General features: G+C 37.7%; 1 protein-coding gene across 4 annotated transcripts in view; it reads right to left on the bottom strand.

The window, feature by feature from the left end:
* PARD3B (par-3 family cell polarity regulator beta) overlaps nt 1–18,269 on the bottom strand; it is a 980,882-nt gene that overhangs the window by 426,196 nt on the left and 536,417 nt on the right. For all 4 annotated transcript variants that reach the window (XM_038585495.1, XM_038585493.1, XM_038585496.1 and 1 more), the window contains exon 10: nt 17,254–17,382. In XM_038585495.1, coding sequence (XP_038441423.1) covers nt 17,254–17,382 — 129 coding nt within the window. The remainder of the gene's footprint in view (nt 1–17,253; nt 17,383–18,269) is intronic.

Below are 18,269 nucleotides of genomic sequence, written 5' to 3'. Positions count from 1 at the left end.
AGCTCCCTAGTCACTTCCTTCATATAAGGATACAACGAGAAGTCTGTGATCCAGAAGACAGCCTTTACCTGATCATGCTGGCACCCTGGTCTTGGGGTTTCAGCCTCTAGAACTGTGAGAAATAAATTTCCCTTGTTTATAAGCCACCTGACCTGTGATATGATGATAGCAGCCCCAATGAACTAAGACACCATCCTACAGTCTGCACTTCAGAGTGGCTTCTGTGTCTGTGCTATTTCCCCAAGGCAGAGGAAGTAGGTAGCCTAGATCTGGGAAGATTCCTTCCTCTGCATCCCTGCATTGTTTCTGCCAGGTTCTTACAAGGGACTGCTCAGGTGGCTCGAGTCCTAAACAAATGCCTTAGGCTACTGAATATTGTCTTCACTTTACATTATTCTTTTTCAGTATTCATCTTCCAAATGATCCTCTCCCCTGCTGTTTTTATATATATGTGAAAGCGGGACAAGGGTAAGGGAGCAATTTCTATGGCTTTAATTCCTGTAAAATCAGTGTGTAATTACAAGAAGTGGAAAAGTTCAGCACACTTCCAATCAGTATTTCTCTAGATGTAGGTTGAGCAGGACTTCTCTCTTCCCTGAACTAATGGATCTTCATTTTCCAACAAAGTCAAGTATGCATCAAAGATGAAACAAGGACCATCTCACTTCAGTTCATGCCTAAGGATTTTTTTTAATTAATCCATCACAGCTCCATTTTCACTTGCTGACACATGAAAAAGGGAGACTCATCTAAGTACCGTGAGTGAATGAATCTTTTTAGTCAAGCATTTTTCTGATAGTACAGAACTACAATTTTTATGATGAAATCAAGCATAAGGAAAAAAAATCTTTATTTTACATGTATGTGTATATATAGCAAATGCAGAAATTATTTTCCCTCAAAAGAAATTTAACAGTAAAGGTATAACGGAATAAAAGACTCTTTTACTTAATATCTCCAAACACTCTGACTCTGTGTCTCAGCATATAAGCCTCCTGTTCCTTCCCTGATTTTATCAGTGAGAAAACAATTTGCCCTCCTCTGAACTCCATTTTACTTTCTTTTTCTCATTCTTATGATTCACATCACCTTTTCTATTCTTATGATTATTTCCTGGACTGTCTGTCTTAACTCGTCTTTATCATTGTGATCTCATCAAAGGCAGGGATTATGTTTAATTCAACTGTGAACCCAGTTTAGCATCTGGTTCAATGCATACATATAAAAAAAAAACTGTTAATAGGATGACTTCACAAGTTATTTTGTTAATACTTCTCTGCCACAGTGCCCTTTCTGAAACAATGGCATTAAAAGGCCAAAATCTAAAAAAAAGTGATAGCCATGTCTTGCATCTTATCTATAAAATCCTATTTTTAACATTTCTAGCCTAAAGTTTCCAGCATGCTTGTTGGATAGAACTAAAACTAATTAATTAACTGTCACAAGGGGCTTCTCTTATTTGGATGGGTTTCTCTCTACCTAAAACTCATTCTTTTCCTCTCCTCCCACTTTGACACCTTCTGGTTGACTCCTACTTACCCATCAAAGCACATCTCCATTGTTACCTGCTCTTTACAGCTGGGCCCTCATCTGGTCTCTGTAGCACTCTACACAAAATAATCACATTATGTTACATTTATTTGTTAGTATATGAATCTTCAAGGACCTCAAGGACAACAAGGGCCATTCCACTTCTATTTCTACCACTAACACCTTATTCCAGTACATGCCTGGCAACAAGTGCATGGTAAATACACTGCTGGTAAGCGTTGGATCAGTTAGTTCTTCCACTGTAGTTCAATATGGGCCACAGTTCCTTAATATTAAGAAATATTTTTAAAACTGCTAATTAGGTTCCAATACTTAGGACCACTATCATCCTGACCACCATCATCAAGTGGAATTTTGGAATATCAGGTAGTGGATTTGGGATGTATACAGCAACAAATTCTGCTTCCTCATTTACTACAATGCTAAGCTTAATCACGACCTGTTGGCACAGTAATGCCTATGAAGGGCTGAGCTATGCAAGAAAATAGCTCACAAATGTTTCTAAGAACTCACATTTATTTTGGCTCATCTGATCACCATATCCGCTCTTGAGTTTTGATATGGGGTGGAGTAAATCTGTCATTCACCCTACTTTATTATGACAGCTGGTACTATTTGGCAACTACTCTGTTCAAATTAACCCTAAAGAAGCATTTTTTTTCCACATCTTAAACAAAGATTGTGTCTTTATCAACTCCTAAACAATCGGTGAGAAGTTTAAATTCACTTACTGAGTGACTTCACTTTCCTAAATAAAACTGAGAAGCAAATAAACTAAAAGTTGCTTTGACAGTTTTTGTTTGTTTTACTAAATCAGGCAGCATTTTCTACAAACACCAAATCAAACGCTCTCAATATATTTGGTATCTCCCTGCCTTTGCCTTTCGAAACCATTCCATATTAGGCATGGGTAATCCAGAATATTTTTTATATGCTATTTGACCTGAAAGAAGAATCAAAGTCATAATTCAAATATGTTAATGGCTGGTAGAAGAGCCACCTGACCAATTATTTTCTTGTTAAGACAGTCCTTGATCCTAGACTTTGTCTCTGTCAACGTAGGGTTCATCCCATTATTTTAGCCACATCAAAAGTAGGGCATTGGCTAAACAAACATGCGTGATTTATAAAGGCAGCCATATTTTAGTGATATAGAGCAAGCTGTCTAGTGTTTAATGGGTACCGTATGTTCAGATGCTTCTTCAACTTCTTTTTTCTGTTATGCTGGAAGATGAAAACCCAACATTCTAAAAACCAAACTAAGAAATATAAATAATAAAAAATTAGAATTATGAATAAATGCAATTTATTTACTAATATGCTATAACAATAGAATAGCTATGTATCAATTTTAACCCTTATTCAGACTATCAGTACCTTGTGAACTGCCTCAATCGCTTACTTGTAACAAAAATATCTGTATTAGCAGAAAATTCAGCTGTGACTGCCTAAAAAATATTAATGGTGTTCTAAGAACATTGTATATGAACAAAAAGTCACTTTTCCCTCCTAGCTCTCTATTATAATAATCCCCCACCTTCTCTAAAGAGAAGATTTGGGAACTTAAATAAATGGAATGGTCTTCCTTCTACTTTCTTCGCTCTCTGGTCTGAGGTAATTAATGTCTACTCAATACCATGCTCAATCATGTTTCCCCTGGGACAACACTTTCAATTAAACCTTTTATTTTATCCAGGAACGCCTGGTCTCATTGACCACTGTACTTTTTATCTGTGGATTTATGATAATCTAATGCACATCTCCTCACAGGCAGAGTGGCCTTACGAGTCCTTATTGTTCTGATGCCAGAAGAGAAGTGAAAAACAAAATTAGCTCCTGTGGAAGCCAGGAAGGAAACCACATTTGTTTAACACAGCAAGAGGCCTTTCACTACCTGCCCACTGGCCTTGACCATCACACTGCCCTGGCCTCTCAATGTGCTGGCTGCCCTTGCGTGGCTGCTTCAGTCTGATAAGACATGCCAACTCCCTTGAGAGCTATTGGGAGCCGAGGGGTGAGAGGCAACGCAATTCTTGGGTTACATTTTCAAAGGGCTGTGAAGGAAGTAAGACGTTTACGTGCTATTGCTATTCTTTTCTGTAAGAAACCCTACAGGTTAAAGAGGAACCTCTGAACTACTATCTGACAGCAAAGGCTGGGCTTTTAGAAAAGTAAGCCACTAGGCTTGTTTGTAGCTATTTGCCTTTCCAGCTAGGACCCACATGATTTGGTTTCTATTTCAGAGGTACACAAATTATAGTGACATGTTATTAACTTAACCAGCATGAGAAATTACATATATATATATATTTTACAGTGGTACTCAGTTATGCAGCTGAAGACAAGGCTCGATCTAGTATACTTCTATCTCTTCATGATACAGGGGATAAGTCACTGTTATGTATATCCTCAAATGCAAGTTCAGCAGCCTTCATCTTTAATTTCCTTGCATGCCTACATAGCACATAAAATTATCAAGTTAATAATTGCATTAATATTTATTTATATAATTTATTTACAACCTGTCTAGTACCAAAGAGGAATTGAGGTAGCTCGCATTAATAATTACATTGAAAATATCTGCCAAGTTTTCAACAAGTTGCTAGTGTTGACACAGTCCTATTTTTCAAATTGAAGAATTCAGATCCCAGAGAGCTTTTTCCTGCATTAAGGATGGCCAAAACCTTAATGAACAGTGTTTGTAATTCATTCACTTTTCTTTATGTGTAATGGAAATAAGCTTTAAATAAACTATGGCTGTAGGTACAGATGAGACAATTTCTACTTAAAAAGCAGGTTACATTTTTTTGTTTGTATTTAGGTTTTTAAATTTGTATTTAATTTTGTTTGTAAACTTCCTTCTTCTTACAACCTGAATTTTTCCGTTCTGTCAAAAGGAATACTGATAAACTGTGGCTTGGTTGGAATTAGCCAACAGGGTTTTTATTCATTCCACAGTATCTCCAAAGCGTGACACTATGTAATAATTTACATTCTATTGGATGGACTATATTTAAGAATATCTTAAGGGAAAATGCACCAAAACTTCTAGTTTTGGAAAAAAGGAACACATTTCCTTCCAAGCTAACTATAGGAGAGTGAAGTCTCTTACAGTACCCACAGCTGTGGTAGCATCAGAAGACTGGAGGGAGGGCTACATCTGTGTGTATTAACAACTATAACAACATGAACCACAATGGCAAAAGGTCGAAAAGGTGGCCATGAGGGAGATCTCTGCTGGCAATATGTTGTTCTACATTTACTTAAGAGAAGTCACTCTTTAGGTCAAATGCTCCCAAGGCCTTCTGAATTGCAGAACAGACAAATGCTCAGAGGCACAATCCCGTGGCCCATTCATATATAGAGAGATCATTCATAATTCAGGTGCTGTCTATATTGAGCATCATGCCAAAATTTGATGCACAGAAATTCAGAGAAGAGTATTTTGTGGTAGGAAGAGGTCTATGAGACTAAGTATAAGTAACTCAATCTCCTTGTCTTGTAGATAAGGAAACTCTTCTCTGTTTATTGTCAACTTTTTTTATCTTGAAAATTTTATTATTTATTAGTTTATCACTGTCTCCATAATCCAATTCTTATTCCCAAATCCCCAATCCAGGGTGTGAGTGTCTGCTGTAGAAAGGTAAATCTACATGGGATGGGAAGAAAAGTAACAAGAATAGGGACAGGAGTTTATGTTTAGCAAGAGCATCATGACTAAAAATTGTTGCTGAACGACAAAGTAGGGAAAGGGGCCTATCTTCTCTCCTTTTGCTTCTCTCACACTATATTTGCATCAAAAAAGAACTCAAGAAAGTCTTTGTGAATGAAATTAATAAAGATAAGACCCAAGAAGTTAAATGACTTTTCTAAACTTGAACATGTAGAGCAGCAGTCCTGGGCCCTTCCATAATATGAATCTCACATTCTTGGGCCACATTCATTCTGCTATAGAACAGAGTTCTCTTCAGCTTTCCTAACCTAAGGCGAGAGGTTGTGACAATATTGGCCCCGGGGAGCTATGCCTCCTTGAAAGGTGACTTTGCTGCTCTTTCCAGCCAATCATGGCATCCATCCACCAATCCACTCAATCCTAATGGGCTTTGTGACTTGCTTTGACAAAGAGAATGAGGCAGAAGTGACACTGTGCAACTTGCAAGGCTAGGCCTAAAGAGCCCCTGCATCTTGTTTTTGTTGTTCCAAGAATGACTTCTAAGGAAGCTGGACCAGCTTTCTAGAGGATGAGAAGACTCATTAACTAGAACCAAGGTGCCCCACCCAACAGCCAGAACCAACTGGCAACCATGTAAAGGAGACCATCTGGAACCTTCCTGCCTAGCAGATGCTCCAGTTGGCTGCAGGAATAAACCCAAACACAGAACTTATAAACAGAGAACTTAAGAATACAGACTTTACAAAAGAGGGCCTAAGATAGATCTTAAATTTGATGGATTTCAATATTATCCCTGGAAATAGTCTTGTTATAGACACACAAATTTTGCTCACGTGATAACATAAGTAGCCAACAATTTTATTACTATGACCAAAATGTTCCTTTCTTCTGCTCCTCCCTTTTCCTCAGTTTTCCTTCCTGCCTTTGGCTCATGCTTCTCTGCATCCCTGAACTTCCTACTTTGCTTGCGTCTTTGACTCTATCCATGGCCAAAAAGAATACCATCTCAAAAATGAAATTTTTCAGAATTTTAAAGTCCTTATTGATTTCTTCCTTTTATATAACTTCTGGTTCACTCTTAACCTCTTTGCTTATTCCTTACATTTGTGCCACTACAAAAAAATGTGTCTAACTATACCCCTCTGATTAAACTTCCCTACAGATGATAGGTAGCATGCTATACTCTTTTTTCTCTAATGACACTCAGGATTGTCTTAGAAATTCTTGGAGTTCAGATCCTCAGTTGATCATTTCTTAGTACATTTTAGAACACACAGTGTGTGGGCACAGCATCTAGCACCAAAAATGTTTGATAAATATTTGATCAGCTAACCTGGGAATAATAGGCATTTAGTCGAACAACTGGGTCCCTTTTTTTTTTTTTTTTTCAACTGAGTCCTTTTATCATCTGCATGGACCCAGAAATAAAGGGAAGTAGAGGGCAGACAATTCTCCTGAATGCAAATCTCTCTAGAGTGCCAAAGAAAGAAACACTTGGTCTCAAGGAGATGGAATATAAGCAAGTAACTGGTAAGATATGTTGCTTGGGTGTTTTTGTGTTTTGCCATTTTGAGGTTTTTGTTTTGTTTAGTTTTTGTTTGTTTCTGTGTGTTCTTCCCCTCCAGTGGGAAGTCAAGTGTCTACAGATGAAATATGTAGCTTCTAGGAAGGAGAGGAGGGAGAAAGTAAGCACTTTCAAGTTAATTTGAAAGTCTGTAACTCCCTTGCAGGGTGCTAAGGCCAAGAGTTCCATAAAATGGACTCCAATATTGACGAATAATGACTATCAAGCGGAGATTTGCTGTTCTTAAGGATATTTTTCTCTATTCTCCTACCTTTAGTTACCTCCATCTTCATCACCACCTGGCATTTTAATGTAATTTAATGTAATGTACCATTATCTTCCTCTTCATCACCACCTGGCATCTTAACGTAGAAATGTAATGCAGAAATAAATATATTCTGTAATAGATACTGCACTGAGTATTATTTACTTCCAGAAAGGCAGGATGATAGGTCAGAAGAAAGAAGAGAGGAAGGAAAAGGAGAGAATGAGGAAATGTAAGAAAACTGAAACATTTCAAGCTGTTAAACAATCCTTCCTTTGGTCCTAAGCCTTTAAGAAATGCAAAGAATTAATTACGGAAAGACTAGGTGATAAAAGTCCTTCACATAACTCAATAAGTGGCCAGGAAACATAATTGAACTCGTTTATAATTGAATATCCTGCCATCAGGGCAGATTTAAAGAAGGGTAAACTTAAAGAGACATAACAATATTAAATGTTCTTTTGTCTTTTTAACATTTGTGATTAAACATTCTTTTTAAAGGGAGAACTAGGATGGCGGTGGGGCCTCATTTAGGCAGCAACAGGAGCTGAAATACCATGTGATTTGTACTTGGGCATCTTAATTTAAATAATTATAATATCTTAAAGGAAAATGCATCTTAACTCCTTCAACATTTTATTATATCTGACAAGTTCAGTACAAGGGCACCTATCTTTCGTGCATTCTGCGTCATATGTTCTGCACACTCATTAAAAATAATGAGAACATATTTAAAAGTCATTGCCCAGAGAATCTTTGGGGACGGGGCATAGGAAGAGGTAAGTGGCAACAGATTGTGATCTAAGTGTCTATCTCTGTTTTATCAGCCCTTAGGAGGAAAGGGAAAAAAAAAAAAAAAGAAGTAGCAATCTTCAGCTGATATTCTTTAATGATAAAGATCACACATTTTCCTGAAAAACAGGCAGATGAAACATGTTCAAACCTCTAAATACACTTTCAAAATGAAATGGACTGTAGTGGCGGTTTCACAAGTACGGTATTTACTTTATTAACAGCTGGAGAGTCAACCACGATCAATTAAGGATATAACTTTTTTCTCTTAATCTTTAAATATCCTTTACAAAATGAATGCATTTCCTTATCTTACACCAAATGTACCTTAACAAACGCACTGATCACAGGCAGAGAGGTAATTAAGCAAATCAAGGTCATCCCCCAAGTTATGTAGCCACCTCCTCATCCAGCTGCTCCATATCAACAGCTGGCATGAATTATTGGAAACATTTGGCTAACTGGATAATAAGAAGGATATAATCTGTGGTTGGTTACAATATTACTTTTTCTGAGCTGTTTAAACATGTATGTTTAGAAAATTCTTCTTTTTAATCTAACCTCCAGAAGCCTAATCATGGTCACAGTGGCCACTAATAAGACATACGTCTTGTGGCATGAGAGTGCAGCCGGATCTCATGGCCCTTCATCCTTAACACTGCAGGAAAATGTAATTAGGCCCCAGTTCTCTGAAATGTCACGAGAGCTCCTTTTCAGCAGAGAACACTTCTTCTTCCACTACCTTCCAGTCTCCAACAAAACCAGTCTTGTGATAAAAGTCATTAAGTATTTTCATTCTGACACCTGGAAGCCATACAACCAGGCAAAATGGCCAGCACTTCCTCCATCTGTTTTAATAATGCTGAACCAGAGCATTTATCATCATCTATTTTATCAAGACTAGATTTTGCTGACAAGGGTTCAGTACAATTCTTTCAGGTATAAGTACTTCCCAGGGAGTAGCCCATGACGGCTAATCCCTCAGCCATGTGGGTTATTGAACGCATTCAAAAACTTGGCAAAGATTAAGGACCTAGTCACTTGGTACACAGCACAACTGAAGGAAGGTGTGATGCTCAATTTGGTGAGGTAGAAATCTAAAAAAAAAAAAAAAATTCAGATTTTGACAATGTAAATTTTGGTAAGGAGCAATGTCTCTGTGCCTCATTTTCATGATTTTAAAGACAGATAGTAATAGCTAAACATAGTTGCTTTGAGACAGTAAATGAGGATCACATTCTCAGGAGCTCTGAAATCTTTGCCATGAGTCCGACCATAGCAGTATGGGGGAGTGTAGAACATGGTCCATGTAAGGGGCCAAAGGAGCATATCTCACCCTATAGCATCCCCTCTTGGAGACAGGAAGGGAGAAGGGACAGAGGTGTAACTGCAAACAAATATCAACCCAATCTTCTAAACTGCCCTAGAAGCACTTCTCTTTGGTATGTGTTTAAATCTACAAGTTACAAGGTGGCACACAACAAATTTTGAGCACAATCAAATTGAGTGTGGAAATTTAAAAGCACAATCGAGTCGGGCCTGAAAAAGTCAAGTACAATTGAGTTTGCCTAAATGAATCAGGTGTAATTGAGTTGAGTAACCGGATTGTGCTCAGCACTGGCCCTTTGCCAAAATGAGAGGCACATGACCAAAGAGATGCAACTCAATTGGTCTCAAATTTTCACAGGGTATTTTTCCCAGAGCAAAAAATTGTTTGCAGAACAGAAAGAAAAAGTTGAAAATTTGGTTATTGGAACTAGTCAGTTACAGTCACTAAGTTATGCTATAGGCCTTTGTGTCCTTTATAACAAAACCACTATTCCAACACTTCTCAAACTTGAGTAAGCACCAGAACCATCTGGAGGGCTTGTCAAAATACATCTTTAGCTGAGATCCTAGAGTTTCTGATTCCTCAGGTCTGAAAGGAGCCTGAGAATTCACAGGTGTGACAAATTCCGAGGTAATGGTATCCTGTTGATCTGAGACCACACTTTGAGAACCTCACTGAGTTCTCAAACTGAGAACCTCAACTGAGATTAAAGCACTTAAAGAATACTTTAAAATACTTTTAACATTTAAAAGAAATCTAGTATTTTAAAATATTAGGCAATGATACTTATTGTTTGTGTACAGTATACATCTTTACAAGTAAACTACAACTAGATTATGCAAATGTATTCATGATAATTTAAACTACTTAAATCAACATTTATCGTCTGGATTTTTTTTTTTTTTTTTTTTTTTTTTAAGGTTGGGAGAGGCAGAAGAAGAGGGAGAGACTCTTAAGCAGGCTCCACATACAGAGTATGAGTCCACTGGGGGGCTGGATCTCCTAAGCTTGCAATCATGACCTGAGCTGAAATCAAGACTCAGATGCTTAACCCAGGCATCCCTCATTTACATTGTCTTAACACTATCCCTATCCTGTCTTGTGTAGCTATAACCAAAGATTGCTAATGCTTTGAAATTTAAGGAAATCTCTGCATATTATTTTTATTTGGCTTAAAATAATTGTATCAGGAAGGATAATGCATTAGATACAGATTAGACATAGAGTAGGAAGGAACCACAGTGCCTTTAGCAATACCTTTTCCAGCCTTCTAATGTCATCTGCTTTAATAATGTGTAGCTTTCATTTATTCAGTCAGCAGATATTTTCTGAGCATATAGTATGTACCCAGGCACAGGAAATAACAACAGAAGATAACATTATTTGACACTCACCATGTATTAGCATCTATGCTCAGCTAATTCTCACAAGAACCCTACAAGATAGGTGCTATTATTATCCTCATTTGACAAATGAGGTAACTGAGACACAGAGGTTGAGTAAGATTGCAAAGCAGGGATTCCCACTCTACATTCTGTACCCTAAGTACTTTACACACATCTCCAATGCTGATACTCTCTTAGGTAAACAATACCCTGATCCCTGAGTTAGGGGTGATGCTGGGCTCAGGTAAGTAACTTAATCAAGACCATTCAGCCAATCAGTGGTAGAGGCAGGATTCAACCCAGCTCTGACTGATCCCAGATCCCAGGCTCCTAATGATTACATTATAGCCAAATACAATAAGCTCTTAGCAAGTATCTGAACATCTTTTCACCTCTTCTAGTTTATTCCAAACAATACACTTTCTCACATTAGCTCTTGCCAGTAAGCTGATAAGTTGGGCTGCCTACTATCCTCCTGATGTATTTTATGTTTTCTAATCTCAGAGTATTTGAAGATGCTGTTTTCCTCCCCTCTGTAGCTCTGCATTTTAAAACCCTACTCAATTAAGACCTTTCTCAAATACTGTGATGTTTTTAAAGGTTTCCTTGGTCCCATAACTTTGCATCCCCATAACACTTCAGTGAATAATCTGATCAACTCATAACTCTTCTTTATAGGGCTAGAAGCTCCTTGAGGACACAAACACATCTTATTCATCTCTGGAGTTCATGTTGCAGAACCTTGGCTAGGATTAGATGAATACTGCTTGAATGGAATTGCACTAAGCTGGGAAAAAATATTGTAGAGAGAAGCAGAAACGGAGACTATATTTTAGCAAGGACTCCATCTTAAGTCACAAGACCTGTGTTCTTTGGAGAATCCATAAAATATGGCTGCGTTTTGATTTCTGCATAATTATTTAAATTCCAAAACACAACTCCTGCACTTTGGTTTAGGTAGACAAATCATTCTGAAATCATCCTTCAATTTCTGCTACTTATCCACAAATAGCTGCTATAATATTCATTCTTCCTTAAGTACCTTGGTTAATTAAGCATGGAATCATTTGAATCTAATAGCCAAAGGGAATAAAATAATATATCAGTTAAATGAGGTTCATCTAAGATTTCAAACGAAAAATCTTTCATGATTTATGATATTAAATAATTTGACATCTGAAGGTATGAATTTTTCACTTCATAAGAAGATAAACAGTAAAGGAGTGGGAGCCACGTGTCACTGCAAAGGCAGCCACAGGGATCAGTAAATATGGCAGCGCTGGACCACACTAAACTCAGCAGCTGTTTGGGGAGTGTCCACATACAGGTGCATGTGTATTATTTTTTTTTTTTCCTCAGCAAAAGCAATTATTTCTATGTGAAGATCAAATCGGCATGACAAACATGGCTGGCCGCCTTTTGGATCTCAGTCATGCCAGGCAGGAGAAACTTCCTTGCTTGAAATATAGTTAATCCCACTTGCAGAGGCCAGCATTTAATAGCAGGCAAACTTGGCAGGTAGAAATTATAAATACATTTGAAATGTTCTCAGCTCGCTTTACCCACCAGGGGTTGCTGTGATTTTCAGGATAATTTAAAGATAAGGCAGCAGGTCAGAACATGAAACATTAAAGAGGTTAACAAAGAAATGGCACAATTTTTTTTCTCCCCAATAAATGAAAGAAGACATTCACATGTGTGTTGGCTGTACATGCACCTACGTGATAAACAACACAGTCTCTCTCTCACATTCCCACTCTCTCGGAAGCTCTCAAAAAAAAAATAGAAGCATGACATCAATAGAAAACCTTTAGTTTTTCATGATCTTGCCTAAACTAAAGCTCTGCACAAGTATTTTGGGCGTCAGAGATGGAAGAGAACGTCGAACATGTCTCTCACTGAACACACCAAACAAAGCACTGATTAAGTGGCAGAGTGATCAAGTGCAGATGCAGGCACAGCAGCTTCACCTTGGGATTCTATTACCAACACTAATCTCAGAGTCCCTTTTGCAAAAATGTTCCTTATGTGAACACCTCTTTAATAAACTCTCACCCAGTCAGGGGGTGAAGACATCAGAGGGTCTTCCAGCTTGGGATTCTGGAAAGATTACCTTTGAAACACAGTTCCTTTGGTAAAGATACCAGAAAGGGCTTAAATAGTTGTGATGCTAGTACATGAATTCTTCTCATTTGATGTTCAACCCAGTCTGCCACAGTTGGAACGAAGGTTGGCTAAATGCACTGCTCCATTTGTGACGCTGACCAATTGCTCAGGAGGGAAGGCATGAAACGAAATTAGTAGCAGGTCAGGAGAAATGATCAGGAAATGAATGGGTGCTCAGGCCTTTGGAATGACAGAGGGTCACATCTGAGAGAGACCACCCTAAATCGGGACTTCCTGTCTAACTGCTGACCATGGACTCCCTTGGCTGTAAGTGTTAAGACTTTACAAGATGCTAAGATAACGAGGAAGTAGGAAGATTTACCTACCAGTAGGAAACCAGGCGGAGCGGTGCAGCTAAGAGGGGATCCAGCTCGTGAAACAGCAAGGCTTCAGAAAAGCGAGAGGATGGTTTCTCAAAAGAGGAAAACAGTAAACACGGTTTGTTTTCTTCAAAGGAGATAGAATAAGACAAAAGCAGGAAGTGCTGTCCTTCCTTCATCCTGCCAGATTTTCAATGGAAAGTCAAGTGTGTGCATCAGTCATGATAAGAGAGAAGAGACCAAAGTGGTAACACCTCCAGTTTTTTTTTTCTTTTTTTGAAAGGAAAATACAGAGATGTGTCATAAACTACACTGTTCTTCATTCTGTTTTTCCAAATAGTCCCGTGCATGTCACACTATGAAGTAACTCACAGTGACACAGTGCTGTGCATGCCAAACAGGACCTCTCTTTAAACTTCCTGTATGGTTCTTGCCTCTTAGCACTCAAGGAAGGTATCTGGGCTGGACAAAGAATACTATTCCAGAAACCAAGGTTCTGGGTCTACATGACTTGGTGCTTATAATCCTCAAAGGCCTTGCTTTGCTGTGGTTACAAAGAATATTCCACATATTTAGATAATTAGAAGTCAGATATTCTTTAAAGAGTCTAGACTGTTTGCCAGAGAATTCTAGGAGAAGGGATACTGACCACATGCCTTGCAAATTTGGTTATAAAACTAAAAAACAATGAGAACAAATAATTTATTTGCACTCATAATCTCACAGTTGCACAATTAATTTAACATGCTCCCTGGGGGGGTTTGGCCTATGATGTCACTTTCTGGGATAGAAATCAAATTTCACTCAATTCTATTAAATGAGAGTGAACTAATAACACACAGGCTGCCTGACTTATGGATTTAGTTTCAAACACACACAAATTCTTCTTCTTCTTCTTTTTTTTTTTTTTTTTTGTAATTCAGTATTTTGGACAGCAATATATATATTTTTAAATGATAATTAAAAAATCAATGTTTAAAATAGTGGTTAATCCCAGGCAAGCCTGAATAGATCTATTTTCTCCAAAAGGTATCTAAAGTATAGTATTGTACTTTTATTGTGTTTAATACTACTGAAGTGGCAAGGTACTAGCAGAATTATAGCTGACATATAGTGAAGACTTATAATTGGCCAGGAACTATGCCAAGAGCTTTGCATGTATGATCTCTTTTAATCTTCACGACAATCTCATGAGATCGATAAGGAAACTGAGCCTTGGAATAATTTTGTGAGCTGCTCTAGATCACACAGAAACATTGTGTGATGTTGAGCTTCCAGAGTTGAACTCCAGAGACAATGCACCAAGTGTTAAGAATCCTATGCCTCTAGTTCCCAAGCAGGGTGGGACCATTAATAGATTACTCCGCCACACTGAATCTCTGTTTTCTCATCTGTAAAATTAGAGTTGGATATACTGATTCTTTCAGCCCTCTTTACTCTGAAAATTCTATTTTTACATTCATTAACTTTCAGATGCAATTGTCTGTGATTGAGAAAGCATTCAGTTTCAATCCGGGTAAGGTCAGTATTCCTCTCCGCCTTGCCTGGGGGAAGGAGGGAGCTTCCAGGAGGAAGGATTAGCTGCCAAGTTAGGAATTCTAGAAGACTTGGCAAAGGGGTAAAAGGAACTATTAGATGGTAAACTAAGGCCTCATTAGGGTGTGAGTTCTTAGCTGGAGCTCTGATATTAGGTTCTTTTGTTGACTGGAATATTTCTTTCTCTTCCTTTTTTTTTTAAAGATTTTATTTATTTATTCGAGAGAGCATGCATGTGTGAGAAAAGAGAGAGAGACTGAGCATCAGCACACAAGCAGAGGGGAGGGGCAATGGGAGTGGGACAAGCAGACTCCCCATTGAGCAGGGAGCCTGATGAGGGGCTTGACCCCAGGATCATGACCTGAGCTGAGGGCAGAGGCTTAATGACTGAGCCATGCTGGCTCCCCTGGAATGTTTCTCTTTCTATGCAGGATTTCACTCATTCCAGGACCATAATTCAAAAGAATACATGGTCAGAACTTCTTTCCTGGTTCTCCCATTCCTGATGTAAGTACATAGTCCCACCAAAGTTTTCTAAGTTTTATCTCATGCAACCAAGAGTTGGACAAGAAGTGAAGGGTTTCCTGTTCTATATACATGTTGCCTCTTTCTAATTGCTTTATTCTGTAATCCTTGTAGAGAAAGACCGCGGTCTTTGGATAAATAAAGGATTGAAAGAAAAACCCATCTGCATTTTAGAAAAAAAAAATCTGAACTCCAAGTTTCTGCAGCATTTCTTTTTAGGAAGACTAAAAAGCCTAAGTGAGGAAATGAGAAATGCAAGGTTCTTCCTTGCAAGATGGCTGGCAATGGAGGAGTCAAGTAGAGGAAAGAAGGGGAGAATATAGTCTTTATGTCTTATACTACCCATTCTTCTTCCCTTCTCTGTTTTACTGAGCATTCAATAGGGCAAGAGGCAAAATGGAGAAGATGATGGGAAAGAGAAGGAAGGCCTGGAAAAGTGGTGGGAAGGAGGTCCTTCGGTCAATAGTAGGAAGCATTAATATATGAAAGAGGTGATTCAGGAAGGCTGTATATTTGATTATGAATATAAACATAGGTACAATATTAGGCTTAGAGGAGATATCTTAGACTTCATCTAGTCTTCTCACCTTATCGATGGGAGAATTTTTTCTAGCGCATCTCTGACAGATGGTGAGGCTGGCTCTGTTCCAATATTCTAAGTTGCCTGTTTTCTTCCTGGACAGCTCCAACAGTCAGAAACTATTGTAACTTGTAACATTATCACTTCCAAATATTTGTTCTGGTACCAAGTCAAGGAGGGCAGGAAATGAGTCTTAATTATTTTTGTATCCCCAGAACCTCCAACTTAGTGAACAGCATTTACTTAGTAAATTGTTAGATTACACAAGTAATACATACACAAGTATGTTAATGGATAGAAACTACCTCAAGAAACATTGTAAGTCTACTTTTTAATCCACACGATAACTCCATACATCCTTGTTAGCAATAATAAAAATGTGTCCTAAACTTTCTCTTTTCCAAGCTAACTCCAGTGAGTTTTCTCAACTAAGGCCTACCGGTTCTGATGATCTAACTCTGGGAATCTAACATGTTACCTATATGTACCTTTGTCATTTCTTATATAGATTCAAAATAAATAAAATAAAAATAAAAGGGTAATTAAAAGTCATTTTTCCACATTTATTCCTTTTTATTATGAGTTATAAAAGTCAGATGGATTTTGTATAGCCTTCTTAAATATATATGTCAATAATAAAGTAATATGTGTTCATTATTTTAAAAATGAGAAAATTAAAATCTCACATAATCTCAACATTGTGGGTCCATCTCTTGTCAGTTCTTTGGATTTTTTAAAAAAGATATTTTACTGTAATTTGATCATGCTGCATATATCATCTTTATATACTACTTTTTTACTTAATGTACTGTGAACATTTTCTCATATTATGATCAGTTTGTCAAAGAGACCATTTTGAGTAACTATGACATTTCACTGGAGAGCTATCTAGTTATTTATCTAACCAATACCTACCATATGGTTGTACAGTGCCTAACAGATCACTACAATAAAAAGGACTTGAGAAAAAAAAATCAATGTACATGAAGTTTTTCCACATCTTTGATGATCAGTTTAGGACAGATTCCTAGAAGAGTAGTTAGTAGGTCAAAGAGCATACACTTTTAACAAGACTTTAAAACTCTCTTCCTCAGAATACATTTCCCAGCCCTCACGACAAGGTTAAATTCCTTGTTACATGTTACTATAGCACCCTACAGTTCTTTTTCATCACCTTCATCGTTTTGAATACTTGGTTATATTTTATTTCCATTTAGACTGCAAATTACATTAAGGTGGCCCCACAACCATTTTTGCTGACTGTGTTTTGCATAAAGCTAACATAGAGCACACACTCAAAGTATATTTTATTTAGTTGAATGTTGTTAAATTGCTTCCTTAAAAGGGTGTTTGTATTTGTACCCCAGAAGCACTACTGGCATATGTCCAACTCACTGCATTAACATCATAAAGCCATGATAACCCCAGATGGGACACAATACTCTTCATGTGATTCGGTTCTTATTACAAATGAAACCTGTGACTTAAAACTGATCTCTCGGCTATTATGAATTCACTGGGTACACTAAACTCTGCACTGAGGATTCATTAAGACTTGAACATTACCAGCTCTCGGGGAAGAAAAGTTCCTTCTTGACGGGCGATGACCAGTGATGCTGTCTCTCCTTGCTTGGTGCTCCTCAGCATGGCCACGAGCTCTTCCTGAGTTCGCCCCGTGACATCTCTGCCATTTACCTAATGGATGCCATCATATGAACAGATTACGACACTTTCCATCTCCTTCTACCCTAGATGGTTTCTGAAAGTAAGTAGTAGATGGTCTCTTACAGTCAATAAAGCTCAGAAAAGATGAAAACATGGTTTCATGTTGAACAACATGTTCAACCATGTTGAACACATGGTTCCAAACCAACTAAGTTCAAAGTAGTTATACTGACCATCATTATTATGGTGCTAGATCATTTCAGATAGTAAGCAGTGTGAGAAGTTTCTCCTAAGATATCACATTCTTATGAGGGGAAAATCAAACTGACAGTAGAGAATGATTTCTTAAAGAAGAAAGAAGTGGATTTCAGGTACTGAACTGGCACCATTTTCTGCCTACTACAAAAAAAAAAACAAGAAATGGACCATAATCACATGGCAAATTACTTTGGAGGCAAGTTTTTTGTTATAATTAAATGGTGATCTCCATGTTTAGAAAATTAGAGTCTCCAGTTTATCACAGATTATTAGAAATTATACTTTGGAGCTATATTAGTCATTTGGTACATCTTCTTCCATAATTTAGAATCTAGAGTGTTACTTCCATGCCATGAGAAAGTTAAATAGAACCAGTCAGTTTCAGTGAGGAAGATTTCTTGAAAGGTAAGCTGACAATACATATTTAGGTAAGAAGATAATGCTTATCAAACAAAAATACATGGGGGGAAAAGTCTCTTGCTTTGCGTAGTTCCAAATACTTCTTTATAGGCATAGATCAACCTGAGACAGGTTGGCCCATCCCTAGGAAAAGTTAAAGAGAACTGTTATCAGAGTTTGGCTGTAATCCAGGAATGATGAATTCCTGGATTTGATATAAATTCCCCAGGGACCCTAAGAGATAGAAGACAGAGAAGACA

The sequence above is a fragment of the Canis lupus genome, chromosome 37 (genome assembly GCF_011100685.1).
Source record: "Canis lupus familiaris isolate Mischka breed German Shepherd chromosome 37, alternate assembly UU_Cfam_GSD_1.0, whole genome shotgun sequence".
Classification (NCBI taxonomy): Eukaryota; Metazoa; Chordata; class Mammalia; order Carnivora; family Canidae; genus Canis; species Canis lupus.
This window is presented reverse-complemented; position numbering and strand designations above follow the sequence as displayed.